General features: G+C 39.6%; 2 protein-coding genes across 3 annotated transcripts in view; both read left to right on the top strand.

Annotated features, from left to right (window-relative positions):
* LOC127652411 (microtubule-associated serine/threonine-protein kinase 1-like) overlaps positions 1-9074 on the top strand; it is a 38230-nt gene extending 29156 nt beyond the window's left edge. The window contains exons 22-27 of the mRNA XM_052138534.1: positions 172-384; positions 532-761; positions 866-988; positions 2742-2878; positions 2967-3154; positions 3522-9074. Coding sequence (XP_051994494.1) covers positions 172-384; positions 532-761; positions 866-988; positions 2742-2878; positions 2967-3154; positions 3522-5116 — 2486 coding nt within the window. The 3' untranslated portion in view covers positions 5117-9074. The remainder of the gene's footprint in view (positions 1-171; positions 385-531; positions 762-865; positions 989-2741; positions 2879-2966; positions 3155-3521) is intronic.
* A 1332-nt stretch (positions 9075-10406) lies between these two features.
* LOC127652431 (cysteine protease atg4da) lies at positions 10407-21657 on the top strand. Of its 2 annotated transcripts, none has more exons than XM_052138589.1 (11): positions 10407-10509; positions 11192-11515; positions 13790-13873; positions 13972-14145; positions 14287-14587; positions 15015-15076; positions 18312-18463; positions 18548-18626; positions 18945-19021; positions 19479-19598; positions 20982-21657. In XM_052138589.1, the coding sequence occupies exons 2-11, from the start codon at positions 11329-11331 to the stop codon at positions 21144-21146; spliced, it is 1401 nt and encodes a 466-aa protein (XP_051994549.1). In that variant the 5' UTR covers positions 10407-10509; positions 11192-11328; the 3' UTR covers positions 21147-21657. The 2 variants fall into 2 exon arrangements, with proteins under 2 accessions (XP_051994549.1, XP_051994548.1); XM_052138588.1 differs by having other exon boundaries at positions 11192-11539.
* Positions 21658-22239: the final 582 nt, after the last annotated feature.

The following is a 22239-nucleotide window of genomic DNA, read 5'->3' as shown; positions in this document are numbered from 1 at the left end:
TCACGGATGGTATGACCAAAACACATGAAAAAGACAGCTGTTATTGTGGCTTTTTTTTTACCTGGTTAGGATACAGTGTAAGGCATTATGACATCTTGAACAAGTGATTTTTGTTTGCATCAAAGTTAATATATGTACATTAATTATCCTTTTCACTTTGGTGTTTCCTAGATAAGCTTCTGCGGCCTGCGGATGCTGCCATGGTGACAGCGCCCCTACACATGCCAGACTCACTTGGACCTCGAGTCGGAACTGACCTCGTTTTACGAAGAGCTCGTCATCATCAGCTTCCGATGGACAATGAGAAACGAACTGCCATTCACTCTGGAACCAAGGTCATAAAGTCCGCCTCTGCCATGGCCCTGTCTATCATTATACCTGCAGGTGAGACCAGTAAGGCCACTAGGGGCAGAGTTGAGCTTTAACGTGCAATAATAATAATGTAGTGCAGAGTCACTTAATGGGACTCATTTCTGTGTAAATCGTCTGAATGCCAACATTTATGTAACTTTTTGGTTAATTATACCGCAGTCGAGCAGCATGGTACGTCACCATTGGCCAGTCCCATGTCTCCTCGTTCCATCTCGTCCAATCCCTCGTCTCGTGACTCGTCTCCGAGCCGTGACTACTCACCTATGGTTAACGTTCTGAGATCGCCAATCACCATCCAACGCTCGGGGAAGAAGTATGGCTTCACACTGCGTGCCATCAGAGTCTACATGGGTGACAGCAATGTGTACAGCGTACACCACATGGTCTGGGTACGAACACATTCTGGAACTATCAGGCCTTTCACATCTCATTTATAGCTGAAGTATTTGGCTAATCACATGGTTATATTATGATTGCTTTGTTCTGATGACAGCATGTGGAGTGTGGTGGACCGGCCCAGGAGGCGGGTCTTTGTGCCGGTGACCTCATCACCCATGTGAATGGAGAATCTGTGCACGGATTGGTCCACACGGAGGTGGTGGAGCTCATTCTCAAGGTACGGCTGTCAATTGGGTGAATATCATGAAAACTGTCAAGAATTCATGCTGAATTTATGCTGGTTATACAGGTCCTTCTCAAAAAGATTAGCATATTGTGATAAAGTTCATTATTTTCCATAATGTAGTGATAAAAATTAAACTTTCATATATTTTAGATTCATTGCACACCAACTGAAATATTTCAGGTCTTTTATTGTTTTAATACTGATGATTTTGGCATACAGCTCATGAAAACCCAAAATTCCTATCTCAAAAAATTAGCATATTTCATCCGACCAATAAAAGAAGTGTTTTTAATACAAAAAAAGTCAACCTTCAAATAATTATGTTCAGTTATGCACTCAATACTTGGTCGGGAATCCTTTTGCAGAAATGACTGCTTCAATGCGGCGTGGCATGGAGGCAATCAGCCTGTGGCACTGCTGAGGTGTTATGGAGGCCCAGGATGCTTCGATAGCTGGCCTTAAGCTCATCCAGAGTGTTGGGTCTTGCGTCTCTCAACTTTCTCTTCACAATATCCCACAGATTCTCTATGGGGTTCAGGTCAGGAGAGTTGGCAGGCCAATTGAGCACAGTAATACCATGGTCAGTAAACCATTTACCAGTGGTTTTGGCACTGTGAGCAGGTGCCAGGTCGTGCTGAAAAATGAAATCTTCATCTCCATAAAGCTTTTCAGCAGATGGAAGCATGAAGTGCTCCAAAATCTCCTGATAGCTAGCTGCATTGACCCTGCCCTTGATAAAACACAGTGGACCAACACCAGCAGCTGACATGGCACCCCAGACCATCACTGACTGTGGGTACTTGACACTGGACTTCAGGCATTTTGGTATTTCCTTCTCCCCAGTCTTCCTCCAGACTCTGGCACCTTGATTTCTGAATGACATGCAAAATTTGCTTTCATCCGAAAAAAGTACTTTGGACCACTGAGCAACAGTCCAGTGCTGCTTCTCTGTAGCCCAGGTCAGGCGCTTCTGCCGCTGTTTCTGGTGCCTGTACACAGTGGCTCTGGATGTTTCTACTCCAGACTCAGTCCACTGCTTCTGCAGGTCCCCCAAGGTCTGGAATCGGTCCTTCTCCACAATCTTCCTCAGGGTCCGGTCACCTCTTCTCGTTGTGCAGCGTTTTTTGCCACATTTTTTCCTTCCCACAGACTTCCCACTGAGGTGCCTTGATACAGCACTCTGGGAACAGCCTATTTGTTCAGAAATTTCTTTCTGTGTCTTACCCTCTTGCTTGAGGGTGTCAATGATGGCCTTCTGGACAGCAGTCAGGTCGGCAGTCTTACCCATGATTGCGGTTTTGAGTAATGAAACAGGCTGGGAGTTTTTAAAAGCCTCAGGAATCTTTTGCAGGTGTTTAGAGTTAATTAGTTGATTCAGATGATTAGGTTAATAGCTCGTTTAGAGACCCTTTTCATGATATGCTAATTTTTTGAGATAGGAATTTTGGGTTTGCATGAGCTGTATGCCAAAATCATCAGTATTAAAACAATAAAAGACCTGAAATATTTCAGTTGGTGTGCAATGAATCTAAAATATATGAAAGTTTAATTTTTATCATTACATTATGGAAAACAATGAACTTTATCACAATATGCAAATTTTTTGAGAAGGACCTGTAATAGACATAATTTCTCTTTTTCTTTTGATTTTGGTGTGACATATGATTCAATAACATACATTTTGCAAGGCTGGCTTGAAGAGATAATCCTCAATAACTTTAACATGATAAATTTGACTTTTCAGAGTGGCAGTAAAGTAACAGTGACAACGACTCCATTTGAGAACACGTCTATAAAGATAGGACCAGCCCGGAAACTCAGCTACCAAGCCAAGATGGCCAGACGCAACAAGAAATCGGTCGCTAAAGATGGACAGGAGTGGTAAGAAAAACAAAACACACTCCTCATACTCACAGCTGCACAATTTTATCACAATGCTCATTTTTCTCTCTCTCTTTTCTCTTTGCAGTAAGAAGCGAAGCTCTCTTTTTCGTAAAATCACCAAGCAGTCAAACCTTCTTCAAACCAGTCGTAGTCTGTCGTCTCTGAATCGTTCTTTGTCATCTGGAGACAGTCTGCCTGGATCACCGACCCACAACCTGTCTACCTACTCGCCTACACAGACGTACCGCTCCCCACCAGACTCCGCCCACCTCGGTCAGAGCTCCACCCACTGCTTTATCATGTAGTGTATATGCCTGTCAGATATGAAATCTAATTAGCTAAATCTATAGTGACTTTTGCCCAGTTTTCTGAGACCATGTACTGCATTCACACTTGCGTAGAGTATTTACTGTATTTGAGTGACATTTTACCTACTCAAGTTGACATTTGTGTGACGTGTGGCACCTCTTTCCTTTTCGGCAGATTCATTCATTCATATCGACTTAATTAGCCTTTGATATTTTGATTTGAGTAAGGGCTAAAGTGTTTTGACATTTAAATGTGGGCTATTATGTGACCTCTCATGGTCTGACCCACATTCGTCTCTGAGGTTCTGACCTGTTCTGTGCTCTCCCATCAGGCATGTCTTCTCAGAGCAGCTCTACCGCTTCGAGCACACCAAACTCTCCTGCCACCTCACAGCACATGAGGCCGAGCTCACTGTATGGTCTCTCTCCTAAACTCCACCGCCAGTACCGCTCTGCTCGCTGCAAATCTGCCGGGAACATTCCTCTCTCCCCATTGGCTCACACGCCATCCCCTACCTCCTCTTCCCCGCCTCCCATTGCTGGACACATTTTCGGCAGCTCCAACACCACCCAGGCATACCCCGCCAAGCTCCACGCCTCTCCTCCAATCACACGGCCCAGGCCCAAGAGTGCAGAACCACCCCGTTCCCCACTCCTCCAGCGAGTTCAGTCTGCCGAGAAGCTTGGCCCACCCCCTCCACCATCATTCCTTTCGTCCTTGTCTTCTGTGTGCTCGGACAGGAAGGGAGGACTTTGCGTGTCAATGAGGAAGCATGGTTTGGAGGTTGCGCATGCGGAATACCGGCGGGACTCGTTCCACTGCGAGCATGCCCTCCAAAGCCTGTTGGAGATTGAAGGAGAGAACACACTCGGGGTGCCGCCCTCTCCACCTGACCAGACACCCACTCACATGTTCTGTCTGGCAAGGCAACTTGTGAAGCAGGACTCAATTGGGGGTCGAGACTCTGGGGCCAAAGGCGACGTGAGACAACTCGGCTCAAGCAAAGCAGAGATAAGAACCATCCCAAAAACTGAACCAACAACAACTACCAATACTAAGGATACTAAAGCAACCCATTTGGATGAAGCCACTCAAAAGGAGAAGGGCTCATCCAAGTCTGAGACTAGTCAAGCCTCATTTGAAGTCATCTCTGCTGGGAAGGAAGTTATCAATGATGCAGGAAAGAGTGAATCTCTTAGAGTGGACACATCCACCATGGGATGCGAACCTAAGGCCCCAGAACGGATGTTAGTTGGCCAGCATTCCGGAGCAAAGGATCTCAAACCCCATAGTCTTCAAACAGAAGGTTGTATAAGTCTGGAGAAAGCCAAAGATGCTGGAAAAGGCCCTGCAAAGGATAAAACCCCATTAGCCCAGTCAACGGTTCCAGAGAAAAGCAAGTCTGGTAGAGGCCTTCTAAATCCGGAAGTGAGTGTCATTCGAGAGAGGTCTGGATTAGGTTCAGTTGTCGCTCCTAAAGCTCCAGCACTTTCAGTCTCATTAGTAGAACTTGTCCAGTCAAAACCCAGTGAAGGTAGAGTTGTAACCCCATTGGGGTCAACCAGAGGACCTCAAGAGGAGAGGTATCACTTGGAGGCGGTGGAGGAGACTCCTGCCTCTCCTTCCCCAACCATGCGGTCACCTTGTACAAGCAAGTCCCGTGCCATGTCACCTGGTGACAGGTCAAGCTTTGTGATGCAGCTTACCAGTGTGGCTAAAACTGTGCTGGGACCCATGAAGTTGGGTTCTCAAGATGGTGGAAAGGCAAAGGACAGTGGCTCCAAAGCCAACGAGGACAAACGAGCGGCTACATTGGGAAAATCTGAAGCCTCGTCTGGGAGTCGCCGTGTGTTTACAGGAACTTGGCCTGGCCCTGGATCCTCGAAGTCGGAAAAGGCATCAAAGAGCTCTTCCAAGCAATTGTAATGTTTTGAGTGTGTATTCTGAACTTGGGATGGGACACATTCCCAGAGTTTGTCCAAAATACTGTTTGAAAGACACTATAGCCATCAAACCAATGGAAACAACACTTATTTCCAAGAAAATTCAAGAAAAGAACTTATACAAAACAAGGTGCTTCAAAATGAATATTTTCAAATATGTTTGTTTGTGCATATAGCGTATCAACATATGCACCTTCATTTGTGGATGTAGAACAAACCAATATGTCTCTCTAGATGCATGTTACATGTATATCGTGAATAGACAAGTCAAAAAAATCAGATAAGAAAAAATTAAGACCTAATGCTAGTGAAAACTGCACATCTAATCATTCCTGCCCGGTCTGTAGGGGGCGTGAACTGTCAGTCATCACCATATCAACCAATCAGTGTGTCAAAAGTAGAAATGAGAGGTAGTTCAAGTGTTTACTTGGTGACCGACAGTAGATCTACACAATCTTAATACTGTTAAACTGCCGGCAGTAGCACTAACCTCATACTAGAGGCAACTGAACTGGAGATACCAGAAAGTTTAACCAGAGATCTGGGAGTATTGTACGTTTTTTGCTCAAAATAGAAATTGAGTGTTGCACAAGGACAGAGTTGTGTTGAAGTACTCATTACTGCTGTCTTAATTACATTTGCACTGGAAAGACCTCAAAAAATCTCCTGGAAAGAAGAAAGACAGATGGATAGATATAATTCAAATTAGCCTCTCTGAGGCAGAATTGTGATTTCATGAGATTGAGATTAGTAGATAAATTGATGAAGAAATGCGTCACAGTGATATCATTAAGTTGAAATAATACTACGGCTATGTTCAGAATGGAATACTAGCATACAGCTTACTTCACACTGGGCTGTACATACTGTATACTGCATACTATTTAAAAATAGTATGCAAAACAGTATGCAATACTACTATTTCAAAAAGTAGTATGCCACAGTACATTGTTTCCAAATGACTGTAATATTAAATTTAGTGAATGGTGTCCAGTTAACATGCTTAAAACAGTTAATTTGTTCAGTTTTAATCCAATTTTGTGTAAACATTATTTTAACTTTTGTCACTCACGATTGATCATTAGTTCCTGTTCATCTGGGTGTTTCATGCATTAGGAAAATTTGTATACTATGCAAATATACTATATACTACAGAAATAGTAAGGGGCCGTTTACAAAGAAAACGTTTTTGTGTCTGTCTGCACTGTTTTTCCAATGTTTGTCCATGTAAGCATGCTCTAGACAGACGAGGTGTTCATTGCACGGCATCTTGTTCTTCAACTTCAAAAAATGCATCTTGACTTCTGCGTTCTGTTCTCTGTTCTCATTGCACTGAATCTAGCTATTTTAGCACAAAAATATGTTTGGTCTGAATGACGACCCCTGAGTGTATGCTATTCTGAACATAGCCTATGGGCCAGTAAATGCACTGTGGATTATTGACTTGAATTCTCATAAATCTGATGAAGATTAAATTGTTCTTTAGTGAATATGCAGAAGAGTTTGTGAAGTGTACATGGTGAGTAGATGTGTTTAATTTAAATTCATTCAGGGCTTTTAATTCACTTTTACTACATATTGATCTTTATGTCCAACTTTTATATCAATTTATAACGTAATGAGTTAATGCGTAAATGTCTAGTGGTTTGTGAGAGATAGCTTCAGGATGCATAGAAATATATGTTTACATGTAGTCACTTGCGTTTGTGTGAAAATCCTTTGGAGACTTTCTGTGTAGCGGATCTAATGTCTTAGGAGTTTTTGGTGCCAGTTAAATGCATCGATTATCTTACAAATCAATTTTTTTCCCAAATTTTTCCAATAGATGACTTTACACTTTACCCAAACATTAAAGGTGCTGTAAGCTATTTTTTCATGGAAAGGTATGCAACAGTTTTCAATAATTTTGCACATTCTCATAGTATTGTAGTTGCAGCGAATTATTGAGGCTTAATGCCATTTTTATGCCACGTTGTTCATAACAGTTGTCAGGTGAGGGCGCTATTGTGCTGCTGTTGTTTTTGACAAACATCTCTACCTGTGTTGGTCTTAATAAAGCTCTTTTGGTATCTAGGGCGGGTTTTGGGAAAAGGGGGCGTGGCTAATCCAACAGCTCAGCTTTACATTTTGTGGATATTGTAAAATGGCTAAAATCACTTACAGCACCTTTAATCTGTAGAAAGACATACAGTGCACCATGGTATTTCCCTGAACCTCTGTGTAAATACAATGGAACTTGAATCTGGTAATCATTCAATACCATAGTATATAATGCCACTTTTCCACCGCACATTACGGTTCGACTCGACTCTGCTCACATTACTTTTCTGAGCTTACATTTCCACTGCAGTTTAGTCCTGCCTCAACCTGGGTGGGATTATAGGCTGATCGTCATAGATGCACCGCCTCTACTGCCGTGACATCATCTTAAACATGGCACAAACATAAACGATAAACAATAACACGAGCGCTAGCTGTTAGCTACTAGCTCATTGTGCATTGTGATTTTACACAAGTGTAACAGTTAAATTGGCCTGGTTGTTTTAGAAGCTTTCCAGTAGCTGGTCAACTAAATAAAGTGAAGCTTTAGAGTATAGAGTTAACGTAACAAAATGTACCATCCTCCATCGTGGACTCCAACAACGCCGTTACCGAGTCCAGCGCACTCTCCCTCCCATTGCTCGCTGGTCTATTGCCATAGATAGCGTCCATTTGGTCGAACCACTTCCACTTTCTTCTGTTTGAATCACTCTGGCTGGTGTGGTCCTTGATGGTTCTATAGTCATTTTAACGTTTTTTTTACTTTTCCCTACACTGTTGGTAGGTCTGGTGGTAGCCGTGTGCGGCCGACAGCTGAGACACTTCCTGACAGACTTTATCATTTTGCGTTGTTTCATTCGTCACTAACAAGAGGAACGTCTGCACCTCGTTTATTGACCACGGTGTGGATTTGTGCACAGCCATTTCTTTTTACAAGCTGAAAGTGGCGTGAACAAATGAAACTGCTATTGCTGTAGCTAACTAGTGGATTGATGTCCCGTGTCACAAATCCAGTGATGCTAGTAGGGACGATTCTCTCTGACCAATCAGTGATCTGCAGGGTTATGACGTCACATTTAGTATCGGCTCGGCTCGATTGGAACCTCGACCGAGGTGGTACTAAAAAAGCATCAAATCCCCCCAAAAGCGAGCAAAGTCGAGTCAAGCTGTAAGGTGCAGTGGAAAAGCTGGTGGTGGTGTAGTGGTCTAAACCACATAACTGGCAAACTGGTAATCAGAAGGTCACTGGTTCGATCCCCACTGCCACCACCACCATTGTGTCCTTGAGTAAGGCACTTAACTCCAGGTTGCTCCGGGGGGATTGTCCCTGTAATAAGTGCACTGTAAGTCGCTTTGGATAAAAGTGTCTGCTAAATGCATAAATGTAAATGTAAATGTAAAAGCCCCATAAGAGTACCATGTTATTACCATTTAACACCATCATTGTACCATGATAACACCACAGAACTGTTATATAAGGGCAATATCATCTTAGATGTGTGTATAATATTTGGGTAGGGTGTAAATGCTTCTATGTTTTCAGGTTGATTCGGCTGTAAAGTGTGTGTTTAGGATAGAAAGTGTCAGTTGTTCATCCGTGTGTTTCAGATTGTGTAGGCACAGTGTTTGCCTGAAACACAGTTACTCGTGCGATGAGTTCAAGCAATGTTACAGAATGCACTTTATTGATTTATCTCTGTATATTGATTTATTTGAATGATTTTTACCTTGTTTGGCTATTAAAATGGGAAGTAGTATGTTGCTTTCCAAAACTGTTATGCTGCTCTGCATAAATCTTCCTCAAACTGTTTTACCTGTGAAGTTTTTTTTTAACATGCACGTCTTATATTATTGTTTATTTACAGTTTTTATATGATTTCTCACCTCAGGCGATGTTATAAACCAATGCAATTAAAAAAATTAAATAAAGTGAAGTAAAATAAAAAGCCTGAAAAAAGCCAATAACTTGATTTGTGTTGTCTTTCTGTGTGTTTGTGTAGCAGGGGTGTCGCTAGACCCCTTTTACTGTGGCAGGGGGCATTTGTATTATGGTTGCATTTGCTCATATAGAGTGATTTTACATTGCAAAGTATTGTGCCTGAGATTTCTTTTTTGTTTCCAGACGTTTCCAATGTTTGCCAAACGTTTGCAGCTCTTCACCGATAGTGGTGAAGGTCAACCTGCAGCAAACCTTTGGAGACAATGGAAATTTCCTTAATGCAAAGTTGTATCTTTTCCTATAAATGTCCTTATTGATGGTATGTGTGAACAGCACATTTGGTACATTTACCAGTAAAGGCAACCCAACGAATAAGGTACCTGATTGCATGTCTGAAAGGTGCTAATAACACATCAACAATGCAGAACACACGCACACACACACACACACACACACACACACACACACAAATTCATAGTTTACTAGGAATTAATTAATGGATCTCTACAGCAATCCACTGCCTATTATTCACATGACAGGATTGTCAAGTCATGTTAATGTTTTGTTTTTTTGCACCAGATGGCAGCAATCTGCCCCCAATAAATGACACATTCTCAGATTTCCTACTCAGAAGTGTAGGTTTTTACATTAGTGAAATTAATATACATTTTCTTATTTGCATATGCAAATTAATGGTGTCATTGAACGTTTTAAAGGTAGATAAGATCTAAATAGCATAATCCCCCATACCAGAACCAGTCATCAATGGGCGTTTCCAAACAGGAAGGGCGTTTCTAAACTATCCAATGAAAGCGGTGAATCTCAGTGCAGTAATAAGTGGGCGTTTCTAAACAGGATGTGGGTTTCTAAACTATCCAATGAAAGCTGTGAATCTCAGTGCAGTAATAAGTGGGCGTTTCTAAACAGGATGTGGGTTTCTAAACTATCCAATGAAAGCGGTGAATCTCAGTGCAGTAATAAGTGGGCGTTTCTAAACAGGATGTGGGTTTCTAAACTATCCAATGAAAGCTGTGAATCTCGGTGCAGTAATAAGTGGGCGTTTCCAAACGGGATGTTCGTTTCTAAACTATTCAATGAAAGTAGGGAATCTCAATGGTTAAAAACACCCACTGATAAGGAAAAAGCCCATTTTTGTCCTCCCGAGATATAATTCTCGTATATTTGTTGCATTCCTACTAGCTGCCCCAACTTCCTTACACGTTCACTAAACAGGCCAATCAGAGAGTGCTGAATCACAAGCCAGCCAATCAGAAAGCAGATACGATCTCCGTTGCTGGGGGAAGTGAAGTGAAACTGTGTGGCGTTGCGGCATGTTCGTTTGAAATGCAAAAATCCTAATTTATATACAATGACATAACAGTAAAACAGCGTGTAAGGTGAGTATTTTAACACATGTTTAAAATAAAATCGCATTCGAAACATAAAACGAACTTATTAGTTGTCTAAAAGGCGAGTGTGTACATGGAAAGGGTTTCTAAGGTGTAAAATTCCGTCAGAAGGCAACCAACTGAAATGCACGCGAATCATATAGGCTACTAATGAAACATACTACCATTCCACATTTGCACACGGTACCATGATAATACCATGTTTTGGGAATGTACCATGATAATACCACGGAGTGCTCTGTAGTGCCTTGTAAATACCATGATAAGTATGGCAGTCATTCAGTATCAAAGTAAATCTCAAAGTATCATCTGCCACCGTGTTTTTATGAATGTATGTAATAATCTACTCGTATAACTTATGATAGTAACTGTTTACAGTAAAGTGTGTATGTTAACATTGCTTAATTTACAAGGTATCATGAATTAAAGGTCATGTGAGCGATTTAAACAGTTCGAGAACTCAACATGGCAAAAAGCAACAGTTGCATAATTAACATTTTCAAATGTAACTGTATTAACGGTCAAACTACCCGCGGCTCGCGACCAATTTTCCAACTGTTTACAGGGACTAGCACGGTCACAGAGACATTTAGTTATATTGTTAAGGGAATAGAGACATTTTCTGCTTAAATTTCATGCCAACATTAACATTTATCTCACTTTTCTTCAGCATCATGTGAACACGTCCAGCTTCACTCCAGCTCCAACATCCAGAGGTCTTGAGATGTTCACATCCCTCATCTGATTGGTCAGTTGGGATTCAGATACTCTGGGTGTCATGGCAACAGCATCCAGCAGGTCATAGATATGAATGATGAGTGTTCGAGTTCGGGGGACCCTACAGAAGATCTCGCCTCTTTTGAGGTGGTCAATCAGTCGAACCCCGGACTGCTGGATCTTGGCGAAGAACTCAATGGAAACGTCCAGGAGCGAAAGGAGAAAGCCAAACTTAAAACGAAACTCGTTTCAGTGTGGAATAACGTCAAATATGGAGGTAGAGTGATTGACGGTTGTTCAGGTATTTTGAGAAAAGTTGTATGAGTTAAAATTAATGTGTGGAAGGAAATTTTTATTTTGTTTTTGGGGTTAATGGAATATTCCGTGTTCAATGGTCAGCATTTATGGCATAATGTTGAATAGCACAAAAAATCAACTCTTCCCTCCTTTTCTTTAAAAAAAGTCTGTTACAGTTAGGCACTTACAATGTAAATGAATGGGGCCAATGTTTGTAGGGTTTAAAGGCAGAAATGTGAAGCTTATAATTTAATAAAAGTACTTACATGAATTTTGTTAAAACTCATATATTATTTGAGCTGTAAAGTTGTTTAAATCGTCATTTTTGTAGGATTACATGGTATACAGTGTTACGTCGTCATCACAAAAATTTGTCAAATTGGATGTAACTTTACACAATGGATAGTAAGTGATTTAATAACACTAAAATCATGTTAACGCATACTGTATATTGTTTTAAGTCTTGTGTCTATACTTTTGAAACCGTGAGTAATGAGTATTTTAACATTTAAGTTTTGGCCCCATTAACTTCCATTGTAAGTGCATCACTGCAGTGTTATTATCGTTAATGAAAACTAAATGAAAACATTTTCATTAACTGGAATAAAAACATTAACTGAAATTGAGAAAATAAAACTGAAACTAAACTAAAATAATTTTTCATAACTCCAAAACAAACTAAAATAAAATAAAAAATACTTGTAAATCATTCTGTTTTACTATACATAATAGGCTGAAAATTGGCAAAGTGGGACATTTTTGGAAATTGTACTTTTCTTGGCACTTTTAATTATGATCAAATGCCACAAAATCTGACATTATACCTTTATAGAAAGCTTAGAATGTCTCCAACATTAGTCAAAAGCAAAAATCAAGAAGTTCTCATTACTGTTAAGAAGAACCTTTTTTGACCAAATCCCAGATTGTTTAACTAGTATACCATAATGTGGTACAGAGGAAAAAGATTCTATAGAAAATCTCTGCAAATTATTTGGAATGATTTTCTTTAGGCCTATATTTTCTTTTTCACTTTCACATAATAAATCATCACATCTAGCATTTACAAACATTAACCCTTTAAGCTCTGAAGTTGTTTTTAAAGATTTCCTGTTTCAGTGGCATACCCAAAATTAAAGGCTTATAACTTGACCAAAAAAAACATGGAGGGTCAAGTGTTTGGTATCCTTTACATTCTGAAACTCAGCTTACCGATTACTGTAAGAAACAGCTTAAAAATCACACAAAAAACGGCTTTTGTTTTGTTCCCAATCATGTCAACTTTATCTGTGAAAAATGTGTTGGCTTGACAAAGCAATCAAAAGTTATAGCATTGCAAAAAATAATTTATCATAGTGTCCAAAAACATCTCCAAACAAATAAAAGATAATAATTGTACATGATAACTAATTACACATGCAAACACAACAATGACTAAAGGTTTGCATAGCATGCAGACATGATTTTAGTCATGAGATTTCACAGAATGAGTTTCATTCTGTGCCATTTGAGTCATCATTGAGTCTATCATGTATTTGGCGCCATCTCCTGGTGTTCATGTGTAACATTGTGCTTCATGTGGATTATCTAATGATCTATACATCTGATTATCTTGTGTGTGGACTTGTTTGAAAAACAATCACCTCTTTAATGACATGTGATATTTCATGTTCTGTTCATTTTTTGTAAAGTTATAAGTGAAAACGCGGCCTATAAGCAACACCAACATAATTGTCAAAGACATACTTAGCTAATACATGCTATGTTTTTGTCTGTGAAGAAAACAAATATGCAACATATGACACATGGCTGTTTGATCAGTTTTTACTGATTGCAATAATATGTACAGTGCAAATTTATTGATAAAAATGATAAAAACGGAGCACTTCTGATTTGTCTTCAAATTTCAAAGCACTTGTTCAGTTTTGGTCATAATATCTACATGCATTGTAAAGTAGAGTTTCTAAGCTTTCAAACGACACCTATTTTGTGTTTAATTAAACACACCCACTTAACCCATCTTCACCCTATATTATAACATTTTAAACATTTACAATCTCCCTTATTTAAACATGAAAATGCCACTAGATTGAGGTGACACAAGACTTGACTTGAACCCAGAAAATTCTTTTTAAAAAGGACCAGGAACATTTTCATGACAGGTTTCATGAGACTCACCCACATATCTATGTTTGTTGATCAGTACGACATTCATTTGTTTTATGAATCTTTCATCTCTCTTTTTCTGTGTTTGTAGGCTGGACTCTGAAAACCAAATCTCGTCTCAGTAAGAGCAGCCCTCTGTATGTGCTGGGACAGTCCTATCAGCTGAGCTACAGTGGTAAACAGGAAACGATATAATATCAATCCGCTCTCAGTGAATGAAACGTATCTATGAGTCTTACTTCAACATGCTCCTGAACTTGTGTTTTATGTCAGGAGAGCGTGAGTGTTTGAGGCGGGTGTTCTCCTCTATGCTGTGGCTGACCTATAGGAAAGGTTTTCCACCTTTGGATGGCTCCACCCTCACGTCTGACGCTGGATGGGGCTGTATGCTGCGCAGCGCACAGATGCTGTTAGCACAGGGACTGATGCTGCACATGATGCCTGCAGGTACATGTAGTTTATTCACAATGGAAACTGTTGTTCATATGTGAACAGCTTCGGTTTACATACAGTATACACACTGCATAATACTTTATTTCAAAAAGATTTGGTGCTATGTCATTCCAAACATACTGGTTCTCTCTTGAGGTTGGACGTGGCCTGCGATGCATCATCAAACCAAAGATGACCTGGAGGTTGTTGACCCACGCGTGCTGGACGATTCATTCAGAGAGAACCGGCGTGTCTCGGGGATACCTCGCAGACGCAGTTTGGACACAATATTAGACGGCAAGATTAATGACGACAGGACTCACAGGAAGCTGGTGTCTTGGTTCGGAGATCTGCCCTCTGCCCCGTTCGGGTTGCATCGGTTGGTGGAATTGGGCAGGGCATCTGGAAAGCGGGCTGGTGACTGGTACGGCCCAGCTATCGCAGCTCACATACTACTGTAAGTAAACGTATGGAGAAGTACGTCTTATCCAATGCATATTGCACACAAATATAGCAAGAGTTTTCTCAAACAATAAGCTTTAATCTGATTATAGGCTAGCAATATGCAGTTTCCTGAAGCCAGTTGCTCAGGTTTATATCAGTCTATCATGTTCACAAGTTACCAGATGAGTTGCTGGATTTGACCCGCTTATGACATTCATCACATCTAATCTGCAAAAGATACTCAGATTATTATTATAACTGTATATTATTACTTATCTGTCATACAGCCTCTTCCTGTCTAAGTGGGCGGTTCTTGTTCAGAATCAACTGTAATGTGGACCAGACTTCCTGCTGATAGTCAACAGTCAGGCTGTGTGAGATTTCAGCTACAATGACTGCCTTATAAGATTTTACAGAAAATATTATGCTTTGTGTTTCAGGAAGGCTGTAGCCGCGTCTGAGGTGTCAAATCTAGTGGTGTATGTTGCTCAGGATTGCACAGGTGAGTACTTCCTGTAGACTTGGCAATGAATCATAGTTTGTTTTAGAAACCCCTGTTCTATTCTCGTATGTAAAATAATACAGCCTTTGTTTAACCCTTGTGCGTCAATTTAAAAAAAAGTGAATCAGAGGTCCTTAGAGGACAACAATGTCTGCATAAAAAAATAGGCATAATAATATTAAATATTAATATTGTTTCCACTTTCAGTGAGTTATTTTTTAACCAACATCAGTCCTGATCATAACTACCAAATATTCATACATTTTAAGGATATTAACCAGTTATGCCAGTTTGTTTACATAATGTTAGTGCCTGACCGATTTTATATATTAGCCTTTCACCGATATATCGGTATCGGCATATATGTTTTCCGATATACGCAGATATGAAAACCTTTTTTTCAGAACATATAATGCAGAAAACAATGTTTGGGGTGATTTAGAATTAGTGTCATAACCTAGTTTGTCCAGCAGAGTGCGCTCCGACTCTTAAGCGATGCAGAGTTAAGCGGTGTCTTCTCGGTAAGTTGCTAACTAGTTTGTGAAATACATGCTTGTTTATAAACAATAACCCCATGATTTTCCCTTTTCAATATAACTAATATAATGTTAACCCTGTCCCTGACAACCATGTCACTCATGTTTATCACATCTGTTTGCTGTTAGCCATCTATAGTTTGTCAGTGCAGTAATGTAGCAGATTGAAAGGTAAACATGAGAGCATTTTTTGCAGTTCAGCAGTCAATGGTGCGGTCATGTATTGAGGCTGTGGAGTGTTGATTCCACGCTACACGTTACCTAGTTGGTGAGACGCAATGCTGGAAAGTAAATAAACAATGTCCATCTTTTACTCCCGTGACAACAAGCTTATAGCTAACTAGCTAACCACATAGCTGCTTTCATACCTTGTCAGCTGAGTGGAAGATAATGTGTAAACATGTATTCACCAAACTGTTTTGTTCAGGATTCACAGTTTGATACCCCAGTTTATCTCTTGACTCTGAAGCAGCGAACCATGAGTTATTGTTTTTGAATATTTTGTTATACATTAACAGTTAAATATTGCTGATGATGTTTTAATAAACAAGAAAACTGTACTTTAGTACAATTTAGAAATACTTTACTTGAGTGTTACTATGGCATTTTCAATTATTATATACTTCGGTGCACAATCCACATATAAAAGGTCTGTTTTCATTCCAGCTCAAAAATGATCTATATCAGCCACCATATCGTTAATCGGTTAATTTCCCCCCTCTAATATCGGAATTGGTCTCAAAAATCCCATATCGGTCTGGCTCTACATAATGGCACTTTTTTACTCATAAACACTCACAAATTTCTCAGTACACACATACAAACACACTCTGACATCCATACCAACACACACACACACACATTTTTATCTGCATCATTTATTCAGTTGTCCTGCAGGTCTCTATAATACAGCAAACAGAGAATAGGGGAAAAGCTTGTATTTGCTCCATAGGCTAAACATGAGAAAAATGGTGCCATCTGGTGGAAAATATACAAAATCTACAATTTGAAGCCAGGGCTCGGGAATGAAAGTATAATATCATATAATTCATTATTTTATGCTTTAATGGCACTGGGATCAAATATTGCAGTTTTAATGGATTTTAATGGGGACATTTTTGTCCTGAAGTTCCTGAGTGTGACTATTTCCTGTACACAGTGTATTATAGATGTATTAGAGGAACTGAGGTTGAAATATCTGTGGTGGTGGCGTAGTGGCTAAAGCACAGGGCTGTTAATCAGAAAGTCGCTGGTTCGCACCAATAAAAGCGTCTGCCAAATGCATAAATGTAAATGTAAAATATCAAAATTTCCCCCAAAATACACACCTTTTGGAAAAATATATGCTGTTGGCATTAACACAGCCAAAATGATCGAAAAAACAAAAATGAAAAAGACAAAAATGTCCCAAAGGTCGCACAAGGGTTAAATAAGAAATCAACAATGTGTCTCTTTAAATTTTTGAAGATTTATAGATACTGGAGGACCGTTATCAGGGTGCTTTAATTGTACAAAAGGAAAGTTCAATAAATTGAAGTAACCGTCCTGTTATTGGACACTTTCACTAATTGATTAAAGTAATCATGGCTGACTGAATACTACATTTCTACAATGGCATCTGAAACTGAAAACTATTGATTTTAAATGAGGCTGCATCCAAGTCTTAGATGACACAAAGACAAAAGTTACTCAGTGCACCTTTAAATGCCTTTTATGTATAGATTTGACCATTTTCATGTCCCAGACCCAGACTTTCAATGTTAAATTAAGGAAATCCATTATATAAATACAAATTATTAAATGTTTAAAACTTTGACCATCAATATTTTTTGTGTGAAAATGATTTCTATAAACAAATGTCACAGTCCCACAGTTGTGGCGTCATTTCCGCCACACAAAACAATTTCACTCCAATAAAGTTTTTCAAAAGTTAGTGTACTTAGTGGTAACCAAGTGGACAAAACTGTCAGTGCTTGAGATGAAATATGAGACAATGGATGTTTGAAGAAAACAAAGAAAATTCAACGTGAATACAAAGTCGTTTTAGTAAGTCAGTCCATTGTTGCCATCTTTGGAAAACTCCCGGGAAGATATTTCCAGGCATGACAGTGCAGCTAGTCACTGGCATTTCCAATCAAGCTGCAATTATGCCAAAAGTGTTCAAATATTATTTAATTGTGTGTATTTTCGATACATAAAATGTTAGCTATGAAATTAGCCATAGCGAGACAAAGGAGTCTGCCTTTTTATTTGAAATTTCTATTTTAATCCGCATCATTTTTAATTATATTAAACACAATACAGAATTTGAGATGTGCTGGAAATGTGTAGGGAATTTTCATGACAAAAATGACATAAATCTCCTGTGGTGCACGTAAACGTACTGTTCGACATTGTTACTTGATAAATTAAATAAACTAGTGGGAAATGTTTTAACTAGACTTTACTCTCTTGAAGTCCACAATGTGTGCCCAAAGTTGAAGAAACACCCATAAAATGCCTCTTTCAAGTAAGGGGAGTGTCATCCATTATAAGAGTTGAGGAGGCTGATTGCACCACCTTTAGTGAGCCGCTGGCACCCCCCTTTACATGGTGCCCCTATGCATTGCATACCTTGCATATATGTTTTTTGCACCTCTGGGATTACCACTAACCCTTACATAACATGTCTACTCACCTCTCTCTTTCTCTGTCTGAAGTGTATGTCGGGGACGTGTTGAATCTTTGTGGAACATCTCATACAGATGATCTCTCTGTGAGCTGCAGGTCTGCGTGGAAATCACTCATTCTACTGGTGCCCGTTCGTCTCGGAGGAGATGCGTTGAACCCCACTTACACGCAGTGTGTCAAGGTGCTTTAACAAACACATAAACACAGATCTCTGATCATGAGGAATCATTTCTGCAGTTTCATAACTCCATGTGTGTGTTTGTAGAGACTGCTGGAGCTCAGGTGCTGTATTGGAATCATCGGAGGGAAACCTAAACACTCGCTGTATTTTGTGGGGTTTCAGGGTGAGTCACATGGCATATAAGTGTGTGTGTGTGTGTGTGTGTGTGTGTGTGTGTGTGTGTGTGTGTGTGTGTGTGTGTCTGAAAACTTTCTCACTAATATCATGAAACCGATCATCACTAAAGCCGACAAAAATGCTAACGGATCGGCCAAATCAAGTTTTGCTAAAAATCTACTGTTTCTGTGAGTGTTATGCTTCGCAAACATCATTACCACCATATAAAACCATTGCGTATATATGATATCCTCACTAATACAGTGAAACCAACATTTGTGTGACTCACTCTTCATAAGTGTGTTTGGGATTTTCTGTCACACAGATGATCAGCTGATCTATTTAGATCCTCATTACTGTCAGTCTACTGTTGACGTCACGCAAGACAACTTCCCTTTAGAGGTGAGCACTTATTGTGAGGGATATTTCATCCAAAAATGAAAGAAATCTGACAAAGCTTCCTCTTGAAAGAATTAAAGAATTGTTATGCTGCTCTTTTCCATGCAATGTAAGCAGACAGTGACCAGGGGGCTGTCAAGCTCCAAAAAGGCCAAAGAAGCCCCATGAAAGTATTATAAAAGACATCTATTCGGCTTGTGCACTACATTACCAGTCTTCTGAAGTCATGCAAAGGCTTTGTGCAAGGAAGAGGTTCAAAATCAGCATATTTATATGGTGCTATAAAAAAAACATGGACATTTTGCTAAATATCTCATTTTGTGTTCAGTGAAAAAATGTCATACGCATTTGAAACGACTTGAGAGATAATTTTCATTTAAAATTAAGTATCCCTTTAACTCAATATAGCTTGATAGTTTTAGTGAACTGAAGTGTTGTTGCAATATGTCTCTCTCTGCAGTCATTTCACTGTAACACCGTGAGGAAGATGTCATTTAATCGAATGGACCCCAGCTGTACTCTTGGTTTCTATGCCAGCAGCAGGGCAGATTTCCAGAATTTGTGCTTGGAAGTTACTACGGTAAGAGGAATGGTTTAAAAACCTTTTAGTTGATAGAGTGATACTAAGAGAGGCATCACAGACAAAATATTGATTGGAGTGTGCATTATTTGATTGTGAGAAGAAAGCACAGAGTGATATGAGAGATGAAACTAGCACAGCTATGCAGGAAAAAAAACAGTCCTTATTTAGTATTTTTGTCTTGTTTGTCAGTGTGAGGAGGGCGGGGCCGGGCCGTGAGTCTGCACTAATGTAACCGGGTTGAAAATGGGCGAGGAGGAGGTGGCAACCGGCTGAAGAGTCAAAGTAATATTTAATGAAACAAAAATAAACACACACGGCAGCTCTGTGTCTCTCTCTCTCTCTCTCCTGAACTGACGCATCCAGCTTGGCCTTATCCCTCTCCTCGGCTGATTTGCCCGATTGTGGGCTGGTTGTGCAGACTCACCGCCCCGCCCTTCTCCTCATCACAGCCACTAAAAAGATCCTTAAAACAAGACACATTTACCTGAGAAATGAAGTTATGTCACATAATAAGTCTTGCTCACTGAGCACTTTATTAGGTACACCTACTTATTCATGCGATTATCTAATCAGCCAATCATGTGGCAGCAGTGCAGTGCATAAAATCATGCAGATACGGGTCAGGAGTTTCAGTTAATGTTCACATCAACCATCGGTATGGGGAAACAAATGTGATATCAGTGATTTGGAGCGTGGCATGATTGTTGGTGTCAGATTGGCTGATTTGAGTATTTCTGGGATTTTCACACACAACAGACTCTAGAATTTACTCAGAATGGTGCCAAAAGCAAAAAACATCCAGTGATGCCTTGTTGATGAGAGAGATCAACAGAGAATGACTAGACTGGTTCTAACTGAGTCTACAGTAATCTCTGAAAGCACAACACGTCGAACCTTGAGGCGGATGGGCTACAACAGCAGAAGACCATGTCGGGCTGTTTATTAGGACCATAATGTTCATAATAAAGTGCTCAGTGAGTGTATATCTTAAAAGTTTGTTTCTTGTTTTAAGCATAAACCTCATTTAGATAGGCTGGATACATGCTTAAGGCAAGAAAAAAGCTGTTTGCCACTCAGATGAGAAAAATATTAATTCTGTCTGTATCAAGTCAGTATATGTGCAGTGTTGCTTCTCTAGTAAAAGCATCTTGGTTAAATTATTTATTTATCTGTAAACAAGACAAAATATCTTGAATGTTTTGATATTTTTTACTAGAAAATAAAAGTCTTAAGTGGGTGATTTTGACCAAAATAAGATACAGAATGGACCAGACTTGATGCTAATTGTCAAAAGTCTTTTTTTAACCAGACTAATAATCAATTATCAGCATATAGGTGTGGTAAACTATCATGATCAAACGTTCTCTCTCCCGTTCGCAGGTTATGACATCATCAGAGGAGAAGTACCCCATCTTCACATTTGTAGATGGTCATGATGAGGGGGAGCGGGGGTGCACATCGGAATCGATCACTCACATAAACGCCAAAGACAGACGGAGCCGAACTAAACAGAAATACAGCACGGAGGAGTTTGTTCTCTTGTGAAAAACTCAATTTCCTGTTTGTTACTCTTTCTACAAAGCGATTTTGTTTACTGAGAGTACTTTGTGTATTTTTAAAAAGCTGCTGCTGTTAATTTATTTTTGTCTATGTAATTGTCGTCTGTAAACATTGACATACAGGAGAATATGAAGAGTCCTTACTGTGTGTTTGGTAAGCAGTTGGCTAAGCAGATTAGCGTGGATGTGTTTTGTGTGACGCTAATGACCGCAGACACTGAAGCCCTCAGATCATCTCTGATGGACACTTGAGAGGGGTAGATGTTACCTTTGTACAGATTTGTGGGAGTTATGATAACACTGGTTTAAAGTCACTGTTTATGTAATTTTTCTGTGTATTTGGTAAACTATGAACACAAAGCTTTTAATTAAAATGTTTCATTCAGATAAAGAAAACCTAGTTTTCCTCTAGACCTGTATTTGTGAATCGCTTACAAGGAAGCGACTTTCTTTGCCTATCCAATAATTAAAAAACAAAATGACATTGTCATGTAGCATACACTGTTAAACAAACTCTGTTATCATTTACTGATATAAGCTTTCGTAGTCATTTTAATGGCATCTTCTTGATTAGCGCAGGGTTCCCTGGAAGGATGCAACCTGGAGGCTGACATCTTTGCTCATATGCTCCATGCTGGTATCAGCTATCATGTGAACGATCACTCATCCATGGCAACAGATAGCAGGGATGCAAACTACTCAGCTTTCAGCTGTAGTCACCTTTTCTGAAGCTAAGTTGCCCAAATTCCTTATTAAAATCACTTTAAATGGTTACTTAAGCTTAAAAACTTTAAAAAAAAGAAGCTTTAAATACAAGCAAACCAACTGAAAATATACAGTTCTCTGGAAAATTATTTTCCCCCGTCCTGATTTCGTCAGTTTTTGTGTGTATCTCAGCCTAAATTGTTTCAAAAATTCAAACAAAATCTAAAATAAAACAGGCATTTTGAAGCAAAAACATATCCATTACCAACTGGGCCTATGTGCAAAAGTATTTCCCCTAATCTATGAAACTGCATTCATAATGGGGTTCAGCTGGACTAGACACACCGATACCTGATTACTACCAGCCCTGTTCA

Source organism: Xyrauchen texanus, chromosome 12 (assembly GCF_025860055.1).
Source record: "Xyrauchen texanus isolate HMW12.3.18 chromosome 12, RBS_HiC_50CHRs, whole genome shotgun sequence".
Taxonomy (NCBI): domain Eukaryota; kingdom Metazoa; phylum Chordata; class Actinopteri; order Cypriniformes; family Catostomidae; genus Xyrauchen; species Xyrauchen texanus.
The sequence above is the reverse complement of the archived record's forward strand: the minus strand, read 5'-3'. Positions and strand labels throughout refer to the sequence as shown.

What these genes read in the sequence shown, in the direction of transcription:
- LOC127652431 (XM_052138588.1), top strand. Translation starts at nt 11,329, where the DNA reads ATGAATGATGAGTGTTCGAGTTCGGGGGACCCTACAGAAGATCTCGCC. An exon ending in GCTGCACATGATGCCTGCAG is followed by an intron (nt 14,146 to 14,286) that starts GTACATGTAGTT and finishes TTCTCTCTTGAG; the next exon opens with GTTGGACGTGGCCTGCGATG. An exon ending in CTTACACGCAGTGTGTCAAG is followed by an intron (nt 18,464 to 18,547) that starts GTGCTTTAACAA and finishes GTGTGTTTGTAG; the next exon opens with AGACTGCTGGAGCTCAGGTG.